This window comes from Bombina bombina, chromosome 11, assembly GCF_027579735.1.
Source record: "Bombina bombina isolate aBomBom1 chromosome 11, aBomBom1.pri, whole genome shotgun sequence".
Classification (NCBI taxonomy): Eukaryota; Metazoa; Chordata; class Amphibia; order Anura; family Bombinatoridae; genus Bombina; species Bombina bombina.
Genome location: NC_069509.1, coordinates 30,310,354 through 30,335,561, shown reverse-complemented (window position 1 = coordinate 30,335,561; position 25,208 = coordinate 30,310,354). Strand labels below are relative to the sequence as shown.

General features: G+C 35.7%; 1 protein-coding gene across 1 annotated transcript; it reads left to right on the top strand.

Moving 5' to 3' along the window:
- Positions 1-469: 469 nt before the first annotated feature.
- LOC128641621 (microfibril-associated glycoprotein 4-like) lies at positions 470-23,191 on the top strand. Its single transcript, XM_053694159.1, has 5 exons — positions 470-719; positions 3,606-3,766; positions 14,365-14,461; positions 14,572-14,766; positions 22,941-23,191. The coding sequence occupies exons 1-5, from the start codon at positions 470-472 to the stop codon at positions 23,189-23,191; spliced, it is 954 nt and encodes a 317-aa protein (XP_053550134.1).
- The last annotated feature ends 2,017 nt before the right edge of the window (positions 23,192-25,208 follow it).

Here is a 25,208-nt window from a genome sequence, read left to right as displayed (position 1 = left end):
TTGGGGTTTCCTGTCCCTTTAAAATACAGCTTTTAGGGCTAAAGAGGCAATTAAATACTTAGGAGTTCGGTTGTCAAGTGATATTTCAGAACTTTATAGACTAAATTATGTCCCTTTATATAAGATAATTAGAAAAGAGATCAAAACTTGGAAGGCTGGAGGTTTCTCTTGGTATGGCCGACTGTCGGCAATTAAAATGAACGTTCTCCCGAGGTTATTATATTTTTTCAGGGCTTTGCCAATTAGGATTCCCCTACCAGAACTTAACAAACTTCAAGCTGATTTGGTCGGGTTTATAAGGGGGAACAAGAAAGCTAGGATACCCTCACAAATATTAATGCAACATAGGCAATTAGGAGGGGTAGGGGTACCACATTTACTTAACTATTATCAAGCGGCGAGACTAGCACAAACTACCTTAATGAGCAACAAACAAAATTACTTGGTGTGGGTGAAAGTGGAGACTATGATGGCAGGCTATAACCATTCAGACGATATCTTGTGGGAGCACCCTAAGGATAGGCTTAAATTGACAAAGACCTTGGAAATTACAGGAGAGATGATGTCAATGTGGCACTCGCTGTCCACTACTCTAAAGCTATTGCCATCAGACTCACTAATGAGACCATTAAGGACACTGATGGGTCAAGATTCTCATGGGCTAATTGGCAAATGGGCAAATAAGGGGCTTTATAGGGTAGCTGATTTTCTCCACAAAGGTAAAATAGCTACACACCAGCAGATACAGGAAAAAATACTGCCAGAAAAATTACAATGGTTCCTATACCTGCAGATAGCATCAACCATCACTAGGGTCTTACCCCAACATCCCAGACAGAACTTGACGACACTAGAAAAACTCTGTAATACCGGGTCCCGACATAAAAAACTAATCTCCATCCTATACATAACACTGCAGACAACCAAACATACTACTAAATCTCTCTTAATGGAAAAGTGGGAACAAGATACTAATATAATATATTCCAACGAAGAATGGAAAGAGATCTTTCATAACTCTGGAAAGGGTATGATCAGTGCAGATTTTAAAGAAAACTGCATTAAGACTGTCTTTAGGTGGTATCTTACTCTGATAATCACGTCACACTACACTCAAAATGGCAGTAAAAATTGTTATAGAGGTTGTATGGAGACAGGAACATATATTCATATGTGGTGGGAATGCCCACAGATACAACAGGTATGGTCTAACTTATCTAAACTGTTAAGCGAGGTGCTCTCGGAAAATATTACCTTGACAATGACTCAAGCTTTGTTAAACGAGCATATAAAACCTTTTAACTCAGCCACAAACACATTCATACACATTTTATGTATAGCTACTAGGATATGTGTGGCGCGTCACTGGAAGTTAGGGATACCCTCATGGGGAGAGGTAATGGGGAAAATTAAGACAACATACAAGCTATCTGAATCAGCATCATTTATACAGGCTAACCATCAACAATTTTTAAAAGTCTGGAATTATTGGATTTTAAGTGGATACTGATTAGACATAGCGAGAGAGATTAGATACACTGCCACTTTAGATCTAGGACAGGAATGGAAATATATAGGGAGTTAAAAGACGACAAATGACTGCAGAGACCTATACATGTCTAGAGGTGATGGGGCTCTCTCCCTGGATCGGCGGCAGGTGCAGTGCTGAGGCAGGCAAGTTGATATTTGATACTACATTGAGTGGGGGAGGGGGGGGAGTTTATCGTTTATTGTTATAGTATAAAGGGGGAGGGAAAGGGGGGAAAGTTTTAAGAAAATACAACAAAGTGGTACGGAGATGAGGATGATGCCACAAAAAATGTCATGTCTTCTGTTGTTGATCTGCTGCATCTGTAAGTTAAATCACACTGATTGTTAGATCTTTCCGGACTTAATGACCGAACAATAATTGTTCAATTGGAAATCACGTATACTTTCTGGTTTTGCTTGTCAAGCCACAACAAATATAATAGACTCTTAACTGATGGGCCTTTGCCAAAAGGTATAATATGTGATGTATTCTTTATTTGTTTTGCAATAAAAAATTATTTCAACTAAAATACAGCTTTTACATGTATGTTGCGCAACTGACATTTAAAATACACACAGAGAGAAATGCACTCACAGGAACGAACAACCAGCTCAATTCCATTGTTAGCCTGTTCTATGGCGATTTACCACCTGGGTGCAACTTCTTTTAGCCCAGCAATGCTTTTCACAGAGTAGAACTTTCCTGTAGTATATCAGTCTGATCCCGCCTATTACGGTCAGTCCAGCACCGAAATACCAGGCAATTCCTCTCTAAACAAGGAACGAAATTTAAATGGAAAAGGTATAATATGTGATGTATTCTTTATTTGTTTTGCAATAAAAAATTATTTCAACTAAAATACAGCTTTTACATGTATGTTGCGCAACTGACATTTAAAACCCTCAGTCCAATATGAGGTAAGAAAACGTTTGGCAAAACATTCCGGGAACCGCACCCACTTTGTGATAACTTACGCGTTTCTTGCCCACATTTGGTGCTTTCTCATAGATGAGTTTCCTTACCTCATTGAGGGTTTTAAATGGGAGTTGCACAACATACATGTAAAGGCTTTATATTAAATAAAACAGTGTTACACTATTGGATGCTTCTTACTATATTTACATGAAAAACTGAGGAAACGGTACAAGAGTTATCTACCTACTAAAAGAGGAATGTTGCAAAGAGGACACCTACTAGGGAGTGAATCTTCCCCCCTCACAGACAGAGCCTTCCCCTTACTAATAGGATTCAGGTAGGGTTTGCTGAGTACCATATCACACAGTATCACAGGAGCAGAACTTAGATGGACAATATAACCTCATTTTCTATATGGTGAATATAGTTATTGGCTGCAGATAGCAAAGATTACTGAAAATTAAATGATAAAACAGATGTGTGTGCATTTGATATAGTGAGAGATATAGCTAAATCTCTATGTGATGATGTTAATGAGTCTGGGACAAAAATAAGAAGCTTATGAGGTATGTGGGCATATTTACATAGATGTATTTCTTTTTGTTTCAATGGAGATAAATATAAGAGATGTGTGAATTTGAGGTGGATAAATAGAGAGGTTGAGGTAAAGGGTGAGAGAGTTAGTAGACTGATACCAGCTTTATAAAGGGATCTTGTTGTCTGTTACTTGAGTGCAACAATGTAGCTGGCACTGATACATGAACTCTCTCCAGCAGCAGACACTGGCTGATATACAGTATATATAGCTGTGATCACAATCATTTAGAACAGTGTATCTACTGATTTTTCTACAGTACACACCATTAACGCTTATGGAGATTTTTATACATAAATCATTTGATACATTTTTCTGTGATAATTGTCAAACATAAAAGAAAAAACAAAAAAAGAGAATCTAAAAGTCTTACGGTTTAGAAACTTTGTGAATGTGATAGCCAAATTAATTTAAAAACGTTACCAATATTTTTAAATAGCTGCTGAATATTTTGTTATATTGCATAAAATGTGACACATAAAACCTAGAGTTTAAATGGGAATAAAAATGAATATATAAAGATAAAATAATACAGTATTGTCTCTCATATCCGTCCTCTTACAGTTAGGTCATGTGAGAATTCCTGTTACCCGCACGACTGCTCTGATGTGTTCCACAAACAGGGACTGACCTCGGATGGCGTGTATCTCATATACCCATCTGGGCCTAACTCTCCTGCAGTTCCTGTGTACTGTGACATGACCAGCTCAGGTGGACCATGGACAGTAAGTTTTCAAAATGATTTAATGACTCCCCTTCTTGTTGTATATGTTACAAATAGTTTTTGTAAGAAAAATATAATAAGAATAACACAGTAAACATTTAAACAAAAAAACAAATGATAGATCTGAGATAAGGGGCCCGGTTATCAAAATCTTGTAGTCATGGAGAGAAATTACATAAAAATGTTTATTTTTTAAAAAAAATGAAGGGCCAGATTACAAGTAGAGCGGTATATAACACTCCCACTCTCTCTCCCTAACTCCGATAGAAGTAAGCTTTTTGCGAGCGCCGGATAGTGCTCATATTACAAGTAGAGCGGTATGTAACACTCCCACTCTCTCTCGCTAACTCCGATAGAAGTAAGCTTTTTGCGAGCGCTGGATAGTGCTCATATTACAAGTAGAGCGGTATGTAACACCCCCCACTCTCTCTCGCTAACTCCAATAGAAGTAAGCTTTTTGCGAGCGCCGGATAGTGCTTATGTTACAAGTAGAGCGGTATTTAACACTCCCACTCTCTCTCGCTAACTCCGATAGAAGTAAGCTTTTTGCGAGCGTCGGGTAGTGCTCGTATTACAAGTTCACGTGCTAACCCCATGCGTGCAAAAAGACGAAGTTAGAATATTGCAACCACGTTAACGTATTCCTCCATAGAAGTCAATGGAGCAAAAAATGTTGAGAAAACACCCTACTCACTCGTAAACCTGATCGCATATTCTTAAAGGGACATTAAAACCAAAATTTTTCTTTCATGATTCAGATAGAAAATATAAATTTAAATAACATTCCAATTTACTTCTATTATCTAATTTGCTTCATTCTCTTGATATACTTTTCGGAAAAGCATATCTAGATAGGCTCAGTAGCTGCTGATTGGTGGCTGCACATAGATGCCATGAGCATTGCTATTTCTTCAACAAAGGATATCTAAAGAATAATTCAAATTAGATAATAGAAGTAAATTGGAATGTTGTTTAAAATTGTATTCGCTATCTGAATCATGAAATCATTTTTTTTAGTTTAATGTCCCTTTAAGTGCGCTAACCCGACATGAAAATATGAATATTTCACATTCCAATGTTTTTCACATAGAAGAATATGTTCTGATTATTCATAAATACATATTTCTAAATATACATGATAGTAATTTTGGTACAATATATATCTATACCTATATATATATATATATATATATATATATATATATATATGATTACATATAGGTATAGATATATACAGATACATGTATATATATATATATATATATATATATATATATATATAAATACAATATAGAATCGAATATCTGTTTAAAAATACATAGAACATATTCTGCTACGTTCAGAACATTGGAATGTGAAATATTTACAGTAAATACACAGTATAACTTTATTAAATATGGATACGGCATAAATATGCTTTCACATGTTTTCATCTACTTAACTGCAAAGGGCTCCGATGTACTTATATATATATGTCTATATATGTATACATATGTATTTATGTGTTTATAAATGTATGTATGCCTGTAAATACATATATACACATATAAATACATCTGTACATACATATAATTACATACAGTATATATATATATATATATATATATATATATACCAACAAAGATGAAATCCCTTGTATATTACGGTTTCCCAGACCAAAAGAAATGTCCATTGAATTAGGCACAACTTAAGCACTGTACTCAGAGATGCATATAACAGTTCATACCTTTATTCGTGATGTGTAAACAAACACTCTGCATACATATACGAGGTGACTACCAGGAGACACAGGTGTAGGTGGAGTGTGACGTCATCTGACGCGTTTCACGCCCTTCTGGCGCTTTGTCAAAGATGTGGAGGTGTGTGGTATTGGCATACATTTAAATGGTCAAAACCAAAAGTGTTCCTCCCTTTTCGTGATGTCACAGTATTAAACTATACTTCAATAAATACTAGAACAATATTGTGTAATACAAAAAATGCTGTGTGTATATTAAAAGTGCGTTTAGTGAATTGGTTGTTCAATAGCTGAATATTATAAACTAAAAACTAAAAACTAAAAGATTACGGCTTTAAAGACAATTCATTCGCTAACTGGCCAGACAAAAGCAACACTGTTATTCATTTATTTCCAATGGGTTACTTAAATGTCGTTTAGGAATGAACTGTTAGTCAATGCTGTTGCTTATTCACAGTAATCTTAATGTTGCTAAAATTAAGATTGTATTTTTGTGTTTTAAACATGATCGAATTCTTAAATGTTTAAAGATTGGAACCTTTTTTCAATTTTTTAATCAATTTTTTATCCATTTACGATCATGCTAGCATTATGTCTAGCTCTCTTATTTGTTGTTAGAAATTGCTACACTATATCTTTTTAATAGTTAAGATATTAGATAGCCGAGTTAGACTAAAAATTCTTAAAGCCGTATTATAGTACCAGCACTAAAGATTACAAGTAATTTCTTAAGAGTGTTTTCTAAAAGAATTTTTTTTTTTTAATTGAATTTAAAAGTTTAGTTCTAGAAGAACAGACTTTTACTTTACACCTGACTTGTAATTTAAATTTTCATTTCTAAAAACTTTAATTGTTATATTATTTGAATTTTTAAATTTATAAACTTTTGAAGTATAAATATTTATTTAGTTACTTATGTTGAAAATTTCGTTACTGAATAATTATCCTTTTGTTTGTTTTATTTTATTTTATTATTTCGGTGAGCTCTTCTATACTTTAGTTTGTTATATTTGATTTAAATACTCTACATTGTAGAATGATGGCAGTTAATGTATAGAGAGTGACAAAGCGCCAGAAGGGCGTGAAACGCGTCAGATGACGTCACACTCCACCTACACCTGTGTCTCCTGGTAGTCACCTCGTATATGTATGCAGAGTGTTTGTTTACACATCACAAATAAAGGTATGAACTGTTATATGCATCTCTGAGTACAGTGCTTATGTTGTGCCTAATTCAATGGACATTTCTTTTGGTCTGGGAACCGTAATATACAAGGGATTTCTTCTTTGTTGGGGTTTGTACCTGGGAGTGAGCGCCGACACAGTTTCCCTTTTTTTGGCTCCCATCTTCATTCATAACCGCTCATAGTTTTAAACTCTCAACCTATCATTGTATATAAACTTTTCAGTGTCTCAGAGAGTTTAAAAAGAGCGAGTGTAAGTAAAAGTCTCCAATATGCAAGGTGTGTTTAAACATGGTAACCAATAAAGTGTGATTATTCAAAGCATTTGCATTGTGAGAAAAGTACAATATGAACTGTCGATACACGTAAATAAAACTGCACATAATAGTTGGAATTCTCACACTACGAAAACTAGAGAACTGCATTGCTACAATTGCACTAAGTAGAAATTTACTTGTTTCAAACAAACAACACCCTTGCAAAAAAAACAAACTAAATAAAAAATGGCACAATCAACAGCACTAGAAGATATTTTTAATAGAAAAATGACTTACCAGGAGCGCAGGGAGGAGTTTACACCTGACCAAGTACAATCAAATGAATTACGTTACTTATTCCTTACAATGGAAAATCTTAGAGTTAAAGAATTAAAACTTTCGTACGAGTTAATCTATCTTGATAAATACATACAATCGGCTATAATTCCACGAGTTTTCTTTGAATTTCTTGAAGATTGGTTAGAAACCCTAAGTGAGTGTTCACTAAAATTGATGACTAAGTTGAAAATCAACAGAACACAGAAAAGAGAAAAAATCCTTCTAGAGATAAAAGAACTACAAAAGAAATTACAACTACTGACTGAACATGAAAAATATGCTACCATCGATACAGAATTAAAACAACATCTTGATGAAGTTGAGCAAAATTTAGTATCTAGAAAGGACAACAAAATGCTTAGAGATGAACTGGACTACTCTATGAACAAAGTATACAACTGGAATTTAACAACACAAGGATCCCAAAATGGACATTCAAGTCAAAATACTAATAAAAATAAAAACAAAAATCATAACAAAAATAAAAACAAAAATAAACATAAAGGACAACAACAAGAAACCTCAAATAAAGATACAAGAAGAGTGAGTTTTTCAGATTCTAATTTCTCAGTCCGTAGCGACACTGCATCTACTCCAAAAGAGGGGACACCCGAGAGCTCAGATAGCTCAGAACATGAAGGATTGCAAGCAGAACAGAGAGAATTAGGAGCTAGGCCCAAGACGAAAGAATGAGGAGCAGCAAAAAATACACACAAGAACGAGGACACAACCCAGGTGTCAAAAAAGTGCAGCAAATCGACTCAACAAGTCAAGAAAAAGATGTCAACAAGATACGGACAGTGATTAATTTATCCTCACACTGTCTAACTAAAGCAGAACAACAAGTCTTGGAGAAAGGACTGGGTTTTGCTCCAACCACGGACTTTGATTTATTTCGAACTATTACAGATATTAATTGTTTAGTAAGAAAAATTGTATTGAAATGTCACTTTGATAATAATGACAACATAAACAATTTTGAGCATTCTACAAGTAGTTACATAGATGAACCATCTTCTCAGCTGACAAAGCCTAATGACTACAATATAGATGAATTTTCTATTGTAGATTTACAAACAGCTAATAAGCTAGAGGCAATGGCAGCTGAGACGAAGAGGGACGTTGAAAGTGTACAAGTACACAAAAAATATAACGAGATTAAAATCTAAGAGTACTTTTTACCCAATACAATCTAGAAATCAGTACATAGATATGTTTCAAGAGAAAACACATATGGAATTGGTAGACCTATATGAACAAACAAAAATACAACAGGGTAACAAAAACTATAAAAAAACTAATTTAACAAAACAACAATAAATTGCCCTTAAAAATCTTCAGAATAACGATCAAATAACAATTACCCCAGCAGACAAGGGAGGTTCAATTGTCCTACAGGACAAACATGATTACTATACAGAAGCAATGAAACAGAAACAGATAAATGACACCAACACATATATTTTGCTTTCCAGTGATCCTACTCTCCAATACCAACAACAATTGGTCAAACTCTTAAATTGGGCTAAACATCTGGGTATTTTAGACCAGAAAATGTGTGAATATCTGTACAATCCTACTCCCACGATTGCTAATTTTAGAATTGAACCTAAAATTCACAAACATCCACTACTACCACCAGGTAGACCCATAGTATCTGGGGTAGGGTCCCTAGGAGAAAAACTAGGAGAATGGATAGACAATATATTACAGCCTTTTGTACCTACACTCCCAGGATACACAAAAGATACTACACATATTCTACAAAAATTACAAGATAAACCTTGGGATAATAGTAATATGTGGCTTACTGTGGATGTTTCATCCCTATATTCATGCATACCGCATGAATTGGGGTTGAAAGCAATCGAATATCACTTGTTATTGAAGAGTACTTTTCCAACCGAATTGATAGAATTTATTTTGGAAGCCTTAAGTTTTTTGTTAACGCATAATTTTTTTATCTTTGATTCCAAGCTATATTTGCAAATCTGTGGCACTGCGATGGGGGCAAAATTTGCCCCCTCGTATGCCAATTTATTTTTGGGGTGGTTTGAGGCCACATACATTTTTGGGGAGACGAATGAATTTGGCAGTTTCATTGAGTTCTATGCCAGATTTATAGACGATCTTCTGTTTATCTGGCGTGGCACGAATGAACAATGTCAAGATTTTGTCAAATACCTTAATAATAATGACCTTAATCTTAAATTTACTTTTGAAGTACACAAAGATAAAGCTAACTATCTAGATATTACGTTAAAGGCAAGTGATGGCAAAATAATTACTGAATTGTTCAGAAAAGAAATCTCTGGAAACACCATTCTGAGAGCTGATTCATGTCATCCAATACACACTATCAAAGGAATACCAAAGGGACAGCTAAAAAGAATCAGGAGAATTTGTACTAATGATAGTGACTATCTAATTCACTCACAAAATCTAGTGGATAATCAGATCAAAAATATTGTAAACAATAATTTAAAAATTCTAAAACTAGATGAGAAATTAAATAAATGTTTAAAAAAAAGGTATTAAATTTGTATCGAGAAAAGCGCCAACAATAGGTAGTAAAGTCATTCAATATGTATACAATAGTTCTACTCCAACATCAAAAGAATCATGGCTTTCAAAAAAAGGTTTCTTTAAGTGTGGGAAACATCCCTGTAATGTATGCCAACATTGTCATATAGGCAATACGTTCACATCTTCATCAAACAACACAACCTATAATATTAAATATAGGTTAGATTGTTGTTCCAAATATATTGTATACTTAATAACTTTTCAAATTTGTAAACAACAATATACAGGGTGTACCAGTCGTTTTCTAAAAGACAGAATACGTGAACATCTAACATCATTAGAAAAGGACCCACCTAAAACACCCGTAGCCAAACATTACTTTAACCATAGAGTGTCCACTGAAGATAGCAAAAAAGCTTTTAAATTTCAAGCCATTGACTTTATACCAGCCAATAAGAGAGGAGGAGACTGATTCAGAAAATTATTGGATAGGGAGGCCAAGTGGATATTTAAATTAGGAACCAAAGAACCCAAGGGAATAAATTCCAGATGGGATTTAGACTTGTACCAAGGTAATTAAACATCGGTTATATAAGACTCATATAAGTAATAATACCTTGATATTACCAAAGTTGTCTCTCACTCTCTATACATTAACTGCCACCATTCTACAATGTAGAGTATTTAAATCAAATATAACAAACTAAAGTATAGAAGAGCTCACCAAAATAATAAAATAAAATAAAACAAACAAAAGGATAATTATTCAGTAACGAAATTTTCAACATAAGTAACTAAATAAATATGTATACTTCAAAAGTTTATAAATTTAAAAATTCAAATAATATAACAATTAAAGTTTTTAGAAATGAAAATTTAAATTACAAGTCAGGTGTAAAGTAAAAGTCTGTTCTTCTAGAACTAAACTTTTAAATTCAATTTAAAAAAAAAAAAATTCTTTTAGAAAACACTCTTAAGAAATTACTTGTAATCTTTAGTGCTGGTACTATAATACGGCTTTAAGAATTTTTAGTCTAACTCGGCTATCTAATATCTTAACTATTAAAGAGATATAGTGTAGCAATTTCTAACAACAAATAAGAGAGCTAGACATAATGCTAGTATGATCGTAAATGGATAAAAAATTGATAAATAAATTGAAAAAAGCTTCCAATCTTTAAACATTGAAGAATTCGATCATGTTTAAAACACAAAAATACAATCTTAATTTTAGCAACATTAAGATTACTGTGAATAAGCAACAGCATTGACTAACAGTTCATTCCTAAACGACATTTAAGTAACCCATTGGAAATAAATGAATAACAGTGTTGCTTTTGTCTGGCCAGTTTGCGAATGAATTGTCTTTAAAGCCGTAATCTTTTAGTTTTTAGCTTTTAGTTTATAATATTCAGCTATTGAACAACCAATTCACTAAACGCACTTTTAATATACACACAGCATTTTTTGTATTACACAATATTGTTCTAGTATTTATTGAAGTATAGTTTAATACTTTGACATCACGAAAAGGGAGGAACACTTTTGGTTTTGACCATTTAAATGTATGCCAATACCACACACCTCCACATCTTTGACAAAGCGCCAGAAGGGCGTGAAACGCGTCAGATGACGTCACACTCCACCTACACCTGTGTCTCCTGGTAGTCACCTCGTATATGTATGCAGAGTGTTTGTTTACACATCACGAATAAAGGTATGAACTGTTATATGCATCTCTGAGTACAGTGCTTAAGTTGTGCCTAATTCAATGGACATTTCTTTTGGTCTGGGAACCGTAATATACAAGGGATTTCTTCTTTGTTGGTGTTTGTACCTGGGAGTGAGCAGCCCGGTCTGCAGGCCCAGGTTTGTGTCGGGAGAGGCGCTGACACAGTTTCCCTTTTTTTGGCTCCCATCTTCAGACCTAACCGCTCATAGTTTTAAACTCTCAACCTATCATTGTGTATATATATATATATATATAAACATAGATACATATACATATTTAGACGTGTGTATATATATATGTATCTCTATGTTAAAGCCCTTTGCCTGAGACCTCATATCTTTGAGCCCTTGTAACTTTTTTGTGTGTCGGACAGTGTTATTGTGAGTGTAACTGTACTTTGTAATGCATTTCTTATGTGTTTCATGACACTTTTATATTTCGCGAAACAGATAACCAGAGCTCTGAGGTTGCACTATCCTGAAGCGTGTTAACTTCAATTATGCTCAAGCGATCGCATTTCCTTTTGACTTGTAATATGAGCGCTACATCCTACATGCTCAAACTGCCGTGAAAAACCCCCAATATCGCTCGCACGTAACAGTTAGTGCGCCACTCGTAATCTGGCCCAATATTGTAATAAATGTGTCTCTTCTTACATTTAAAACCTCCCTTATGCCTAGATTACAAACAGAGCAATACATTTGTTATCACTCGTGAGTGCTAACGGCCCTCAAGGTAAATCAATAGCGCTCCCAGTTAGTACTGGAATTGCAGTTTAAAAGTAAAAAGACTCAGGAACGCTAACTTCTGGAATTTGGATATTGTGACCACTCTAACTCTATCTCCCCATAGACTTCTATTGGGTGCACTAAAGAAAGACTTTTCTTTTAATCGCTTGTGCGGTAACCAGAATCTGCGCTAGACCAGCTGCACTAAAGCCGAAGAGGCATTAGGAATACGTCACATACCTATGTTCTTCACTTAGAAAAAAATGTTTTTCTAATATTTAATATATACTTCTATATACAGTATATCTATATTTGTTTTGTAAAATATATCTATACCTATACATCTATAGGACTAGATAGATAGATAGATAGATAGATAGATAGATAGATAGATAGATAGATAGATACATACATACATACATACATATATATAGATATATATGTAAAGATATATATTTTACAAAACAATATATAGATATATATGTAAAGATATATATTTTACAAAACAATATATAGATATATATGTAAAGATATATATTTTACAAAACAATATATAGATATATATAGAAATATATATTTAAAATTAAAAATAACATTTTCTTCTAAGTGAAGAACATAGGAATACAAAGAATTTTCTATTAAACACACATACAAAAATATTAAAATTGATTAAAAATGATATTGCATATGTCAAGGTATTTGACTTATGTCAAATGTGTGTGTTTATAGTAAGTGTGGCATATACCAAATCTCTATTTAACCCCTTTAAAATCTTTTTTAGATAGATGATAGATAGATAAATATACAGATAGATAAAAGATAGGTAGATAGAGGATATATAAATAGATAGATATATAAAGAATAAATACATAGATATAGAGATAGATATAATTTAGATAGATAGATGATAGATAGATAAATATACAGATAGATAAAAGATAGGTAGATAGATGATATATAAATAGATAGATATATAAAGAATAAATACATAGATAGAGAGATAGATACAATTTAGATAGATAGATGATAGATAGATATACGTATACATCCAGTGGCGTATTAAGGTATTGTGCTGCCCTAGGCCCCCTCTAAGGTTTTAGGCCTTTTTTAGCTGTGATATTTTTTGGTCAGGGAGTAAGGTGATTTTTTTATGGCATTTTCAAAATAAATGTTCACACAGTCACAGATGCACACAGAGTTATACACTTACACATATATACATCGCTGAAATATACAAAAAACAAACACAGATTTCTTGAAACAATACTTCCCCAAACACAATACTAAGTGCTGGTAGCTAACAGAACTAAAGGCAATAGCTAGCTGAATAAAAGAAAGGTTCAGAGCTACCTCTAAACTGTGAGATCCATGGGCAGTCTCTTATCCCCCCTAGAATGTAAGCTCTTTGGGCAAAATCTCCCTTACATACCTGTATAATACTTTTAAAATAACTGTAAGCTTCTTACTAATATAGCCACAAAAAAGTGCTGCCCCCTCCCAGTCTGCTGCCCTAGGCTGGTGCCTTGTTTGCCTAGGCCAAAATACGCCCCTGTATACATCTATATGTTTATATAGATAGAGAGATAGATAGATGATAGATAGATGTAAAGATATATATTTTCCAAAAAAAAATATATATATATATATATAAATATATATTTAAAATTAAAAATAACATTTTCTTCTAAGTGAAGAACATAGGAATACAAATAATTTTCTATTAAACACACATACAAAAATATTAGAATTGGTTAAAAATTATATTGCATATGTCAAGGTATTTGACTTATGTCAAAAGTGTGTGTGTTTATAGTAAGTGTGGCATATACCAAATATCTATTTAACCCTTTAAAACCTTTTTTAGATAGATTGATAGATAGATATATAGATGATAGATAAAAGATAGGTAGATGATAGATAAATAGATAGATATATAGAGGATAGATACATAGATAGATATAGAGATAGATAGTTAGATAGATACATTGATAAAATATAGATAGATAGATACATGATGTATATATTCTTCCATTTGTCCTTGTGTGACCTTTCTGTCTTTTATTTATTTCATTCTGTCTGATTCTGTTTCTTCCAGGTATTTCAAAAGCGATTTGATGGTTCAGTAAACTTTTACCGCGGTTGGGAAGAATATAAATCTGGATTTGGACGTGCAGACGGGGAGTACTGGCTGGGTAATTACTTTGTCTTCCAACAGCAGCTAAAAAGAATCTTAATCTCCCAATGGGAAATGGCATTAATGCACTTAATTGTCTTTTTATTTTTTCACATTTGCCTCTCAAAGGTTTGCAGAATATTTATCTTCTCACCCAGAATAAGCTGTATCGTCTTCGAGTTGATTTGGAGGATTTTGAGAATGAGAAACGGTTTGTTACATATAATGAATTCTATATCTCACCTCTCGCCATCTCTGCTGAGGAGGACAGATATAAACTGCATATCAACGGATTCCAGGAAGGGGATCCATCAAAACATACAGGTACAAAAGCAGTATTAGACCCAAGCTATATAAAAAGCTAATATGAATATGTTAACTACGCGTAGGATTCTGAAATAGATATCTGTTAAATATTTTATTACATGATTAATACAGTGGGGCAAAAAAGTATTTAGTCAGCCACCAATTGTGCAAGTTCTCCCACTTAAGAAGATGAGAGAGGCCTGTAATTTTCATCATAGGTATACCTCAACTATGAGAGACAAAATGTGGAAACAAATCCAGACAATCACATTGTCTGATTTGGAAAGAATTTATTTGCATATTATGGTGGAAAATAAGTATTTAGTCACCTACAAACAAGCAAAATTTCTAGCTCTCACAGACCTGTATCTTCTTCTTTAAGAGGCTCCTCTGTCCTCCACTCATTACCTGTATTAATGGCACCTGTTTGAACTTGTTATCAGTATAAAAGACACCTGTCCACAACCTCAAACAGTCACACTCCAAACTCCACTATGGTGAAGACCAAAGAGCTGTCGAAGGACACCAGAAACAAAATTGTAGACCTGCACCAGGCTGGGAAGACTGAATCTGCAATAGGGAAGCAGCTTGGTGTGAAGAAATCAACTGTGGGAGCAATAATTAGAAAATGGAAGACATACAAGACCACTGATAATCTCCCTCGATCTGGGGCTCCACGCAAAATCTCACCCCGTGGGGTCAAAATGATCACAAGAACGGTGAACAAACATACCAGAACCACACAGGGGGACCTAGTGAATGACCTGCAGAGAGCTGGGACCAACGTAACAAAGGCTACCATCAGTAACACACTACGCCGCCAGGGACTCAGATCCTGCAGTGCCAGACGTGTCCCCCTGCTTAAGCCAGTACATGTCCGGGCCCGTATAAAGTATGCTAGAGAGCATTTGGATGATCCAGAAGTGGATTGGGAGAATGTCATATGGTCAGATGAAACCAAAGTAGAACTGTTTGGTAGAAACACAACTCATCGTGTTTGGAGGAGAGAGAATGCTGACTTGCAACCACAGAACACCATACCTACTGTGAAGCATGGGGGTGGCAACATCATGCTTTGGGGCTGTTTCTATGCACGTGTACATGAAATAATGAATGGGGCCATGTATCGTGAGATTTTGAGTGCAAACCTCCTTCCATCAGCAAGGGCATTGAAGATGAAACGTGGCTGGGTCTTTCAGCATGACACCGCCCGGGCAACGAAGGAGTGGCTTCGTAAGAAGCATTTCAAGGTCCTGGAGTGGCCTAGCCAGTCTCCAGATCTCAACCCCATAGAAAACCCGTGTTGCCCAGCGACAGCCCCGAAACATCACTGCCCTAGAGGAGATCTGCATGCAGGAATGGGCCAACATACCAGCAACAGTGTGTGACAACCTTGTGAAGACTTACAGAAAATGTTTGACCTCTGTCATTGCCAACAAAGGATATATAACAAATTATTGAGATGAACTTTTGATATTGACCAAATACTTATTTTCCACCATAATTTGCAAATAAATTCTTTCCAAATCAGACAATGTGATTGTCTGGATTTGTTTCCACATTTTGTCTCTCATAGTTGAGGTATACCTATGATGAAAATTACAGGCCTCTCTCATCTTCTTAAGTGGGAGAACTTGCACAATTGGTGGCTGACTAAATACTTTTTTGCCCCACTGTATATGTGACTATTTTGGCTGAGTCGATCACAAGTGAAGGTCTGAAGCTCAAACCAATCTTTAATCTTTTCCACCATCTGAGGTGCTTTTTCCCCTCTAAAATGTATCAAGTTCCTGGATGTTAAGGGTGATAAGCAGTATTTCTGGAATGTGCTAAAATTACAGCACAAATTGATGTAACAACTCCATGGTAAAACAGGTTTACCAGAGAAGGTTTAGCGTGGCCGACATCCCTTTAGTGCACCCTATACTTTCAATAGAGATCATGAACGTGCTAAATATCACTAATATTACAAGTTAAAGGTTATGGGTTGAGCTCGAGCAAAAGCCAAAATAGCACTAGGAGAATTAGTGTGACCTGAGACCTGATGTAAAGTGTTAGGGTTAAAATAAAAATGTAATAAAACACATCTAAAAACATTAACATTAAGTATTACACTCATATATCAATATATTTAATAAAAAATAGTTTAATATTGAAAAAGGTGTTTTAAATGGTTAAAAAGGGATATCTTAAAGGGGCACTCAAGTAAAAATTTATTTTTTTATGATTCAGATAGAGCAGCAATTTTAAACAACTTTTCAATTTATATCCATGAGCAAAAAGTACACAGTCTTTTTATATTTACACTTATGGAGTCATCAGCTCCTACTGATCATGTGCAAGAATTCACATTATATACGTGCATGCATTTGTGATTGGCTGATAACTGTCACATGATACAGGGGGAGTGGAAAAAGACATAACTTTAAAATGTATAAAAAAATAATCTACTACTCATTTTAAGTTCAGACTAAGTGCTATTGCTTTTGTCTTTTTATCATGCATGTGTTGTTTATGCAAATCTACTGTATTACTGGTCCTTTAATTCTAATTCATATGTTTATAGCAGGGTTTACACAAAATACAAAAAGGTAAGATAATAACTAGTTTAAGCTATGTATCTATGGAAATACAAAATTAAAATTCTGAGCCCCCCCCAAAAAAATGTTGTTGTTAAATGAAGAGAATCTGGTTAAGCTGAAAAATCTTTCTAGTAGATGTTATTGCTTAGCATATAACAGTCACACTTTGATTCAGATATCATTTATGAACCCTGACATTTCTTTGCTTTTTTCCCATCTTAGAGCTAGATTAGGAGTGTTTTTTTTTTTAACTCAAATCCATATTATAAGTAGCACTGTGTTCAAATAAGTGCCAATTCGTTTGCGCAAACTTGCGGTAATTTACACTCTTCATATTTTCTATGGGCAGTGTTGAGTGGCAACGTGCGCTTATATTACAAGTTGAAAGTAAATCCCATTTTTAAAATTTGCGTAAAGAGTATGGACGGAGGAAAAAGTTGCACTAAACTATACTATTAACCCCTAAACTGCCACACTTCCCCATTGCAAACTACCCTGCTACACTATTAACCCCCTAACTGCCACACCCCATCGCAAAGTAACCCCTAACCTCCTAAAAGCTAATCCCCCAACACCCCTAATTTAACACCCCCTAACTTACAAGAAAAACTACCATTACATTAAAAATAAAACCTACCGTTACCCAAAATAAAAAACCTAACATTACAGAAAACAAAAAACAAAATTAAGATCAATGCTAAAACTAAAGTCCCCTTAAAAAAATGTGGTTTGTTGCAGAAATGAATTTATGCCAGCTAAAATACTTTCGGCCAGATTACAAGTTTTGCGCTATGAGGGGTGTGGTGCTAACTTGCACGTTATTGTCACCGCTCACTTACCTACAGCGCTGGTATTACAGGTTTTCAGAAACCCGGCGTTAAAAGGCAAGAAGTGAGCGTAGAGCAAAATTGTGCTCCATACCGCACTCCAATACCAGCGCTGCTTAAGTCAGTGGTGAGCTGGTTGTACGTGCTCATGCACGATTTCCCCATAGACATCAATGGGGAGAGCCGGCTGAGAAAAAGTCTAACACCTGCAAAAAAGCAGAGTAAATCTCAGTAACGCAGCCCCATTGATTCCTATGGGGAAACACATTTTATGTTTACACCTAACACCCTAACATGAACCGCAAGTCTAAACACCCCTAATCTTACACTTATTAATCCCTAATCTGCCGCCCCCGATATTGCTGACACCTACATTATATTTATTAACCCCTAATCTGCCGCTCCGGACATCGCCGCCACCTACATTATACTTATGAACCCCTAATCTGCTGCCCCCAACATCGCCGACAACTACATTATATTTATTAACCCCTAATCTGCTGCCCACAACATCGCCGACACCTACATAATGTTATTAACCCTTAATCTGCCGCCCCCTAACATCGCCACCACCTACCTACATTTATTAACCCCTAATCTTCCACCCCCAACGTCGCCGCCACTATATTATGTTTATTAACCTCTAAACCTAAGTCTAACCCTAACCCTAACACCCCCTAACTTAAATATAATTCAAATAAATATAAATAAAACCTACAATTATTACCTAAATTATTCCTATTTAAAACTAAATACTTACCTGTAAAATAAACCCTAAGATAGCTACAATATAACTAATAGTTACATTGTATCTAGCTTAGGTTTTATTTTTATTTTACAGGCAAGTTTGTATTTATTTTAACTAGGTAGAATAGTTACTAAATAGTTATTAACTATTTAATAACTACCTAGCTAAAATAAATACAAATTGACCTGTAAAATAAAACCTAACCTGTCTTACACTAACACCTAACCTAACCCTAAAATTAAATAAATTCACTAAATGAAATACAATTAACTAAATTCAAAACAATTAGCTAAATTACAAAAAACAAACAAACACTAAATTACAGAAAATAAAAAACAAATTACAAGATCATTAAACTAATTACACCTAATCTAATAGCCCTATCAAAATAAAAAAAAAAACATCCAAAATAAAAAAAAACATAGCCTAAACTACCAATAGCCCTTAAAAGGGCCTTTTGCGGGGCATTGCCCAAAAGAAATCAGCTCTTTTACCTGTAAAAAAAAAATACAAACAACCACCCCAACAGTAAAACCCACCACCCACACAACCAACCTCCCAAATAAAACCCTATCTAAAAAACCTAAGCTCCCCATTGCCCAGAAAAGGGCATTTGGATGGGCATTGCCCTTAAAAGGGCATTTAGCTCTATTGCGGCCCAAAACCCTAACCTAAAAATAAAACCCACCCAATACACCCTTAAAAAATCCTAACACTAACCCCCGAAGATCCACTTACCAGGAGAAGTCTTCATCCAAGCGGCAAGATGTCCTCAACGAAGCCGGCAGAAGTGGTCCTCCAGACGTGCAGAAGTGGTCCTTCAGACAGGCAGAAGTCTTTATCCAGATGGCATCTTCTATCCTCATCCATCCGGCACGGGTCCATCTTCAAGACATCCGGCGCGAAGCATCCTCTTCCAACGGCGACTACCCGACGAATGAAGGTACCTTTAAGTGACGTCATCCAAGATGGCGTCCCTTAGATTCCGATTGGCTGATAGAATTCTATCAGCCAATCGGAATTAAGGTTGAAAAAATCCTATTGGCTGATGCAATCAGCTAATAGGATTGAAGTTCAATCCTATTGGCTGATCCAATCAGCCAATAGGATTGAGCTTGCATTCTATTGGCTGATTGGAACAGCCAATAGAATGTGAGCTCAATCCTATTGGTTGATTGGATCAGCCAATAGGATTTTTTCAACCTTAATTCCGATTGGCTGATAGAATTCTATCAGCCAATCGGAATTAAGGTTGAAAAAATCCTATTGGCTTATGCAATCAGCCAATAGGATTGAGGTTCAATCCTATTGGCTGATCCAATCAGCCAATAGGATTGAGCTTGCAGTCTATTGGCTGATTGTAACAGCCAATAGAATGCGAGCTCAATCCTATTGGCTGATTGGATCAGCCAATAGGATTTTTTCAACCTTAATTCCGATTGGCTGATAGAATTCTATCAGCCAATCGGAATCTAAGGGACGCCATCTTGGATGACGTCACTTAAAGGTACCTTCATTCGTCGGGTAGTCGTTGTTGGAAGAGGATGCTCGGCGCCGGATGTCTTGAAGATGGACATGCTCCGCGCCGGATGAAGATAGAAGATGCCGTCTGGATGAAGACTTCTGCCTATCTAGAGGACCACTTCTGTCCGTCTGGAGGACCACTTCTGCCGGCTTCGTTGAGGACATCTTGCCGCTTGGATGTAGACTTCTCCCGGTAAGGGGATCTTCGGGGGTTAGTGTTAGGATTTTTTAAGGGTGTATTGGGTGGGTTTTATGTTTAGGTTAGGGCTTTGGGCAACAATAGAGCTAAATGCCCTTTTAAGGGCAATGCCCATCCAAATACCCTTTTCAGAGCAATGGGGAGCTTAGGCTTTTTTTAGTTAGGGCTTTATTTGGGGGGTTAGTTGTGTGGGTGGTGGGTTTTACTGTTGGGGGGGTTGTTTGTATTTTTTTTACAGGTAAAAAAGCTGATTTATTTGGGGCAATGCCCCGCAAAAGGCCCTTTTAAGGGCTATTGGTAGTTTAGTTAAGGCTAGGGTTTTTTATTTGGCGGGGGGGGGCTTTTTAAAATTTTAATAAGGCTATTAGATTAGGTGTAATTAATTTAAAGATCTTGTAATTTGTTTTTTATTTTCTGTAATGTAGTGTTTTTTGTTTTTTTGTAATGTAGCTAATTGTTTTAAATTTAGTTAATTGTATTTAATTTAGGGAATTTATTTAATTGTAGGGTTAGGTTAGGTGGTAGTGTAAGACAGGTTAGGTTTTATTGTACAGGTCAATTTGTATTTATTTTAGCTAGGTAGTTAGTAAATAGTTAATAACTATTTAGTAACTATTCTACCTAGTTAAAAAAAATACAAACTTGCCTGTAAAATAAAAATAAACTCTAAGCTAGATGCAATGTAACTATTTAGTTATTAATAGTAGGTTTTATTTAGATATATTTGAATTATATTTAAGTTAGGGGGTGTTAGGGTTAGGGTTAGACTTAGGTTTTGGGGATTAATAAATTTAGTAAAGTGGCGGCGACGTTGGGGGCGGCAGATTAGGGGTTAATAGGTGTAGGTAGGTGGTGGCGATGTTAGGGGCGGCAGATTAGGGGTTAATAATATTTAACTAATGTTTGCGAGGCAGGAGTGCGGCGGTTTAGGGGTTAATATGTTTATTCTAGTGGCAGCGATGTCGGGAGAGGCAGATTAGGGGTTAATAATTTAATTTTAGTGTTTGCGATGCGGGAGGGCCTCGGTTTAGGGGTTAATAGTTAGTTTATGGGTGTTAGTGTACTTTTTAGCACTTTGTTATGAGTTTTATGCTACAGCTTTGTAGTGTAAATCTCATAACTACTGACTTTAAAATGCGGTTAAGAATCTTGACGGGGTAGGGCTGTACCGCTCACTTTTTGGCCTCCAGGACAAGCTCGTAATACCGGCGCTATGGAAGTCCCATAGAAAAAAGACTATACGCAATTTGCATAAATTGATTTGCGGTAAGGCCAAAAAAGTGTGCAGTGCCCCTAAATCTGCAAGACTAGTAATAGCAGCGGTAGTGAAAAAGCAGTGTTATGAGCCTTAACGCTGCTTTTTTACTCATAACGCAAGACTCATAATCTAGCCGTGTGTTTGTTTGTCATCTTTCTATCATCTATCTATCTATCTATCTCTCTATCATCTATCTCTCTATCTCCTTGTCTATCTATCTATCTATCTATCTATCTATCTGTCTGTCTGTCTGTCTGTCTGTCTGTCTATCTAACTTATAAATGATAGAATATATAATTATTTTAATGTATTAAGCAACTACACATACACTTTGTAAAGTGTACATATTTATTTACATTTGTGAGATTCTGCCATCTAATATCTAAATGTATAAAATTATAGATAGAGGATTTTGCTGTTTTGTTGGCTTCTGTTTGCAAATTATTTCAGGCTACTCATTTTTATTTAAAACAAAATCAACAAAACCTCTATATGTTACACTTAAAGGGACATTCAAGTCAAACTTTAAATGCACATAGATGAATTACATCTTTGAATAGAAACATATTTGCAATATATTTGTATTGGCAAAAATGTTTCTAGTAAAAGTTATCACTGTTTTTAGTGTTAACAGTTTTCTCTGCACGTGCACGTAAACCATAGTTACATATTGTCACTGAACCCACATTTTAAATACTGCAGCTGCTCAGAGCACCAGTGCTTGTATCATGTCAGCAATTAACAAATTGAGTCATTACCAGCTGGTACAAGCACCTTAGGCTCTCTGCGCAAGTACAGTGTTTAAAATGCTGGTGCACGGCGCATACTTAAATACACTTTTGAAACAGCTATAGCTTTTCTAAGAAGCATTTTTGCTAATGCATATATATTACAAATGTATTCTGTTCAATACAGAAATGCACCAGTGTGGTTTCAAATTTTGGCTGGAATATCCCTTTAAAGTCCCAATTAAGACTAGAAATGAAGAAATAAATGATATTGATCTTGATAAGCAACAACAAGAAAAGATAACATTTTCCTTTCTTCCTGGCAGGTAATGGCCTTGCATTTCATAATGGTATGAGTTTCACTACCCATGACCACGATGGAGACAACCGCCCATTTAATTGTGCACAGTTATACAAGGGAGCATATTGGTACAACGCATGCCATTCATCTAATCTGAATGGTGAATATCTGCATGGCCCAACTAAGGTGTATGCCAATGGCATAGTGTGGTCATCATGGAAAGGGGCAAATTACTCTCTGAAAATGAGTGAGATGAAGATCTCTCCGGTTGAGTAATTGTCCTGAAATCACCGTGAGCTGGGCACAAGCTGCTAATAATCACCGTGAGCTGGGCACAAGCTGCTAATAATCACCGTGAGCTGGGCACAAGCTGCTAATAATTACCGTGAGCTGGGCACAAGCTGCTTATACACCTGTTCTTTTATAACATTCGCAGAGCTATACAATCTGAAGGCGCTTTATAAATAAATAATAATACTGAATTATTTGCTTCATGAAACAGCTTTCTGCATTAAAGTTGTGTCGTTAAATAAATACAAATAAAAATGCATAAAATACCTTGTAAGGCCACTTGACTGAGTTTCATTTTTATCTCTTCACTCCCGGAAATTTCCGAGAAGAACTTGCCCAAAATACCAGAGAATGTTTAGCATTTTTGTCATCACTCCATTTAAATAGAAACAGAGCCTTTTTTTATTTACCTGTCAATACTATATATATTTCTTTAAGTAGACAACCCAAGGTATTGGTCTAGACCTATTTTGGTATATTTCATGCCACCATTTCACCGCCAAATGCGCTCATTAAAAAAAAATTGGTACGTTTTTCACAAATATTGGGTTTCTCACTGAAATTATTTACAAACAGCTTGTGCAATCATGGTACACATGGTTGTAAAAGCTTCTCTGGGATCCTCTTTGCTCAGAAATAGCAGACATACAATATATGGCTTTGCCATTGCTTTTTGGTAATTAGAAGGCCGCTAACTGCAGCTGCACACCACAATTCTGTTATTCTCGGCAGTGAAGGGGTTAATTAGGTAGCTTGTAGGGTTAATTTTAGCTTTAGTGTAAAGAATACCCTCCCACCCCCTTATCTCAACCCAATCCCTCCCAAACATTTCTCTTCCCTCCCTCACCCCCCACTGGTCACCCCCATCTTAGGTACGGCATATAGTCTGTCAATATTTAGTTTTAAGGCAATTTTTATTCTTTTTAAATGAAATATTATTATTTTATTTTCTGCAGTGAAGGATCCCCCCTTACCCTCCAGCCTCCTTGATCCCTCCCAAACAGCTTTAAAACCCTCACCCTCTAACTAGTGTCAACTATCTTAGGTACTGGCAACTGTATATATATACACAGAGAGAAGCACACTCACAGGAATGAACAACTGGCTCAATACTATTGTTAGCCTGTTCTATGGTGATTTACCACCTGGGTGCAGCTTCTTTTATCCCAGTAATGCTTTTCACAGAGAAGAACTTTCCTGTAGTATATCAGTCTGATCCCGCCTATTACGGTCAGTCCATTGCCAAATACCAGGCAATTCCTCTCTGAACAAGAAACACAGCAACCCCAGACGATGGTTTCGGCCTTCATTGGGCCTCGTCAGTGAGGTGTAGCAGTATTCCTCTAAGCACACTGAGCAAGGAGTCCACATCTAGTTTTTCCTTTTTCCCATAGGGAGACTAAATACACACAGAGAGAAGCACACTCACAGGAATGAACAACTGGCTCAATACTTTTGTTAGCCTGTTCTATGGCGATTTACCGCCTGGGTGCAGCTTCTTATAGCCCAGTAATGCTGGGTTTCATGTCCCATGTGAAAAGCATTACTGGGCTAAAAGAAGTTGCACCCATGTGGTAAATCGCCATAGAACAGGCTAACAATAGTATTGAAAAAACAATCAAATTGTGCAATTCATCCAGCAGCAATACTCACAGGTTAGAGCTTCAAGGAGTCACTACAAAACTCCCCAACAATAGTAGAATAATGTAAAATGAAACTCTCCAACATGCCAAAGTTTCAATACTTTATTTGAGAGAGTGCAGAGTCAAACAGCCACGACGTTTCGGGGAGCCATGCCCCTTAATCATGTGGTAAGTGATAGTACAGGTACACCTGTTTAAATAGCTCACCTTGGGATTTTAACCCTTACAATCTTGTAATTTACATTCTATAAATGCAACAGCACCATCTGCTGGTGAAAAATAGGTAGACCATGTACAAAAATTAAAAACAAAACAGCTATGAAGCCCCTATAACAGAACCACATCTATACATACAGAAA

Excerpts from the sequence above, each read along its gene's own strand:
- LOC128641621 (XM_053694159.1), top strand. The coding sequence starts at position 470 with ATGGCAGGCTATAACCATTCAGACGATATCTTGTGGGAGCACCCTAAG. Across the intron at positions 720-3,605 it reads AGCTGATTTTCTCCACAAAG|TTAGGTCATGTGAGAATTCC; the intron begins GTAAAATAGCTA and ends GTCCTCTTACAG. Across the intron at positions 14,462-14,571 it reads AGACGGGGAGTACTGGCTGG|GTTTGCAGAATATTTATCTT; the intron begins GTAATTACTTTG and ends TGCCTCTCAAAG.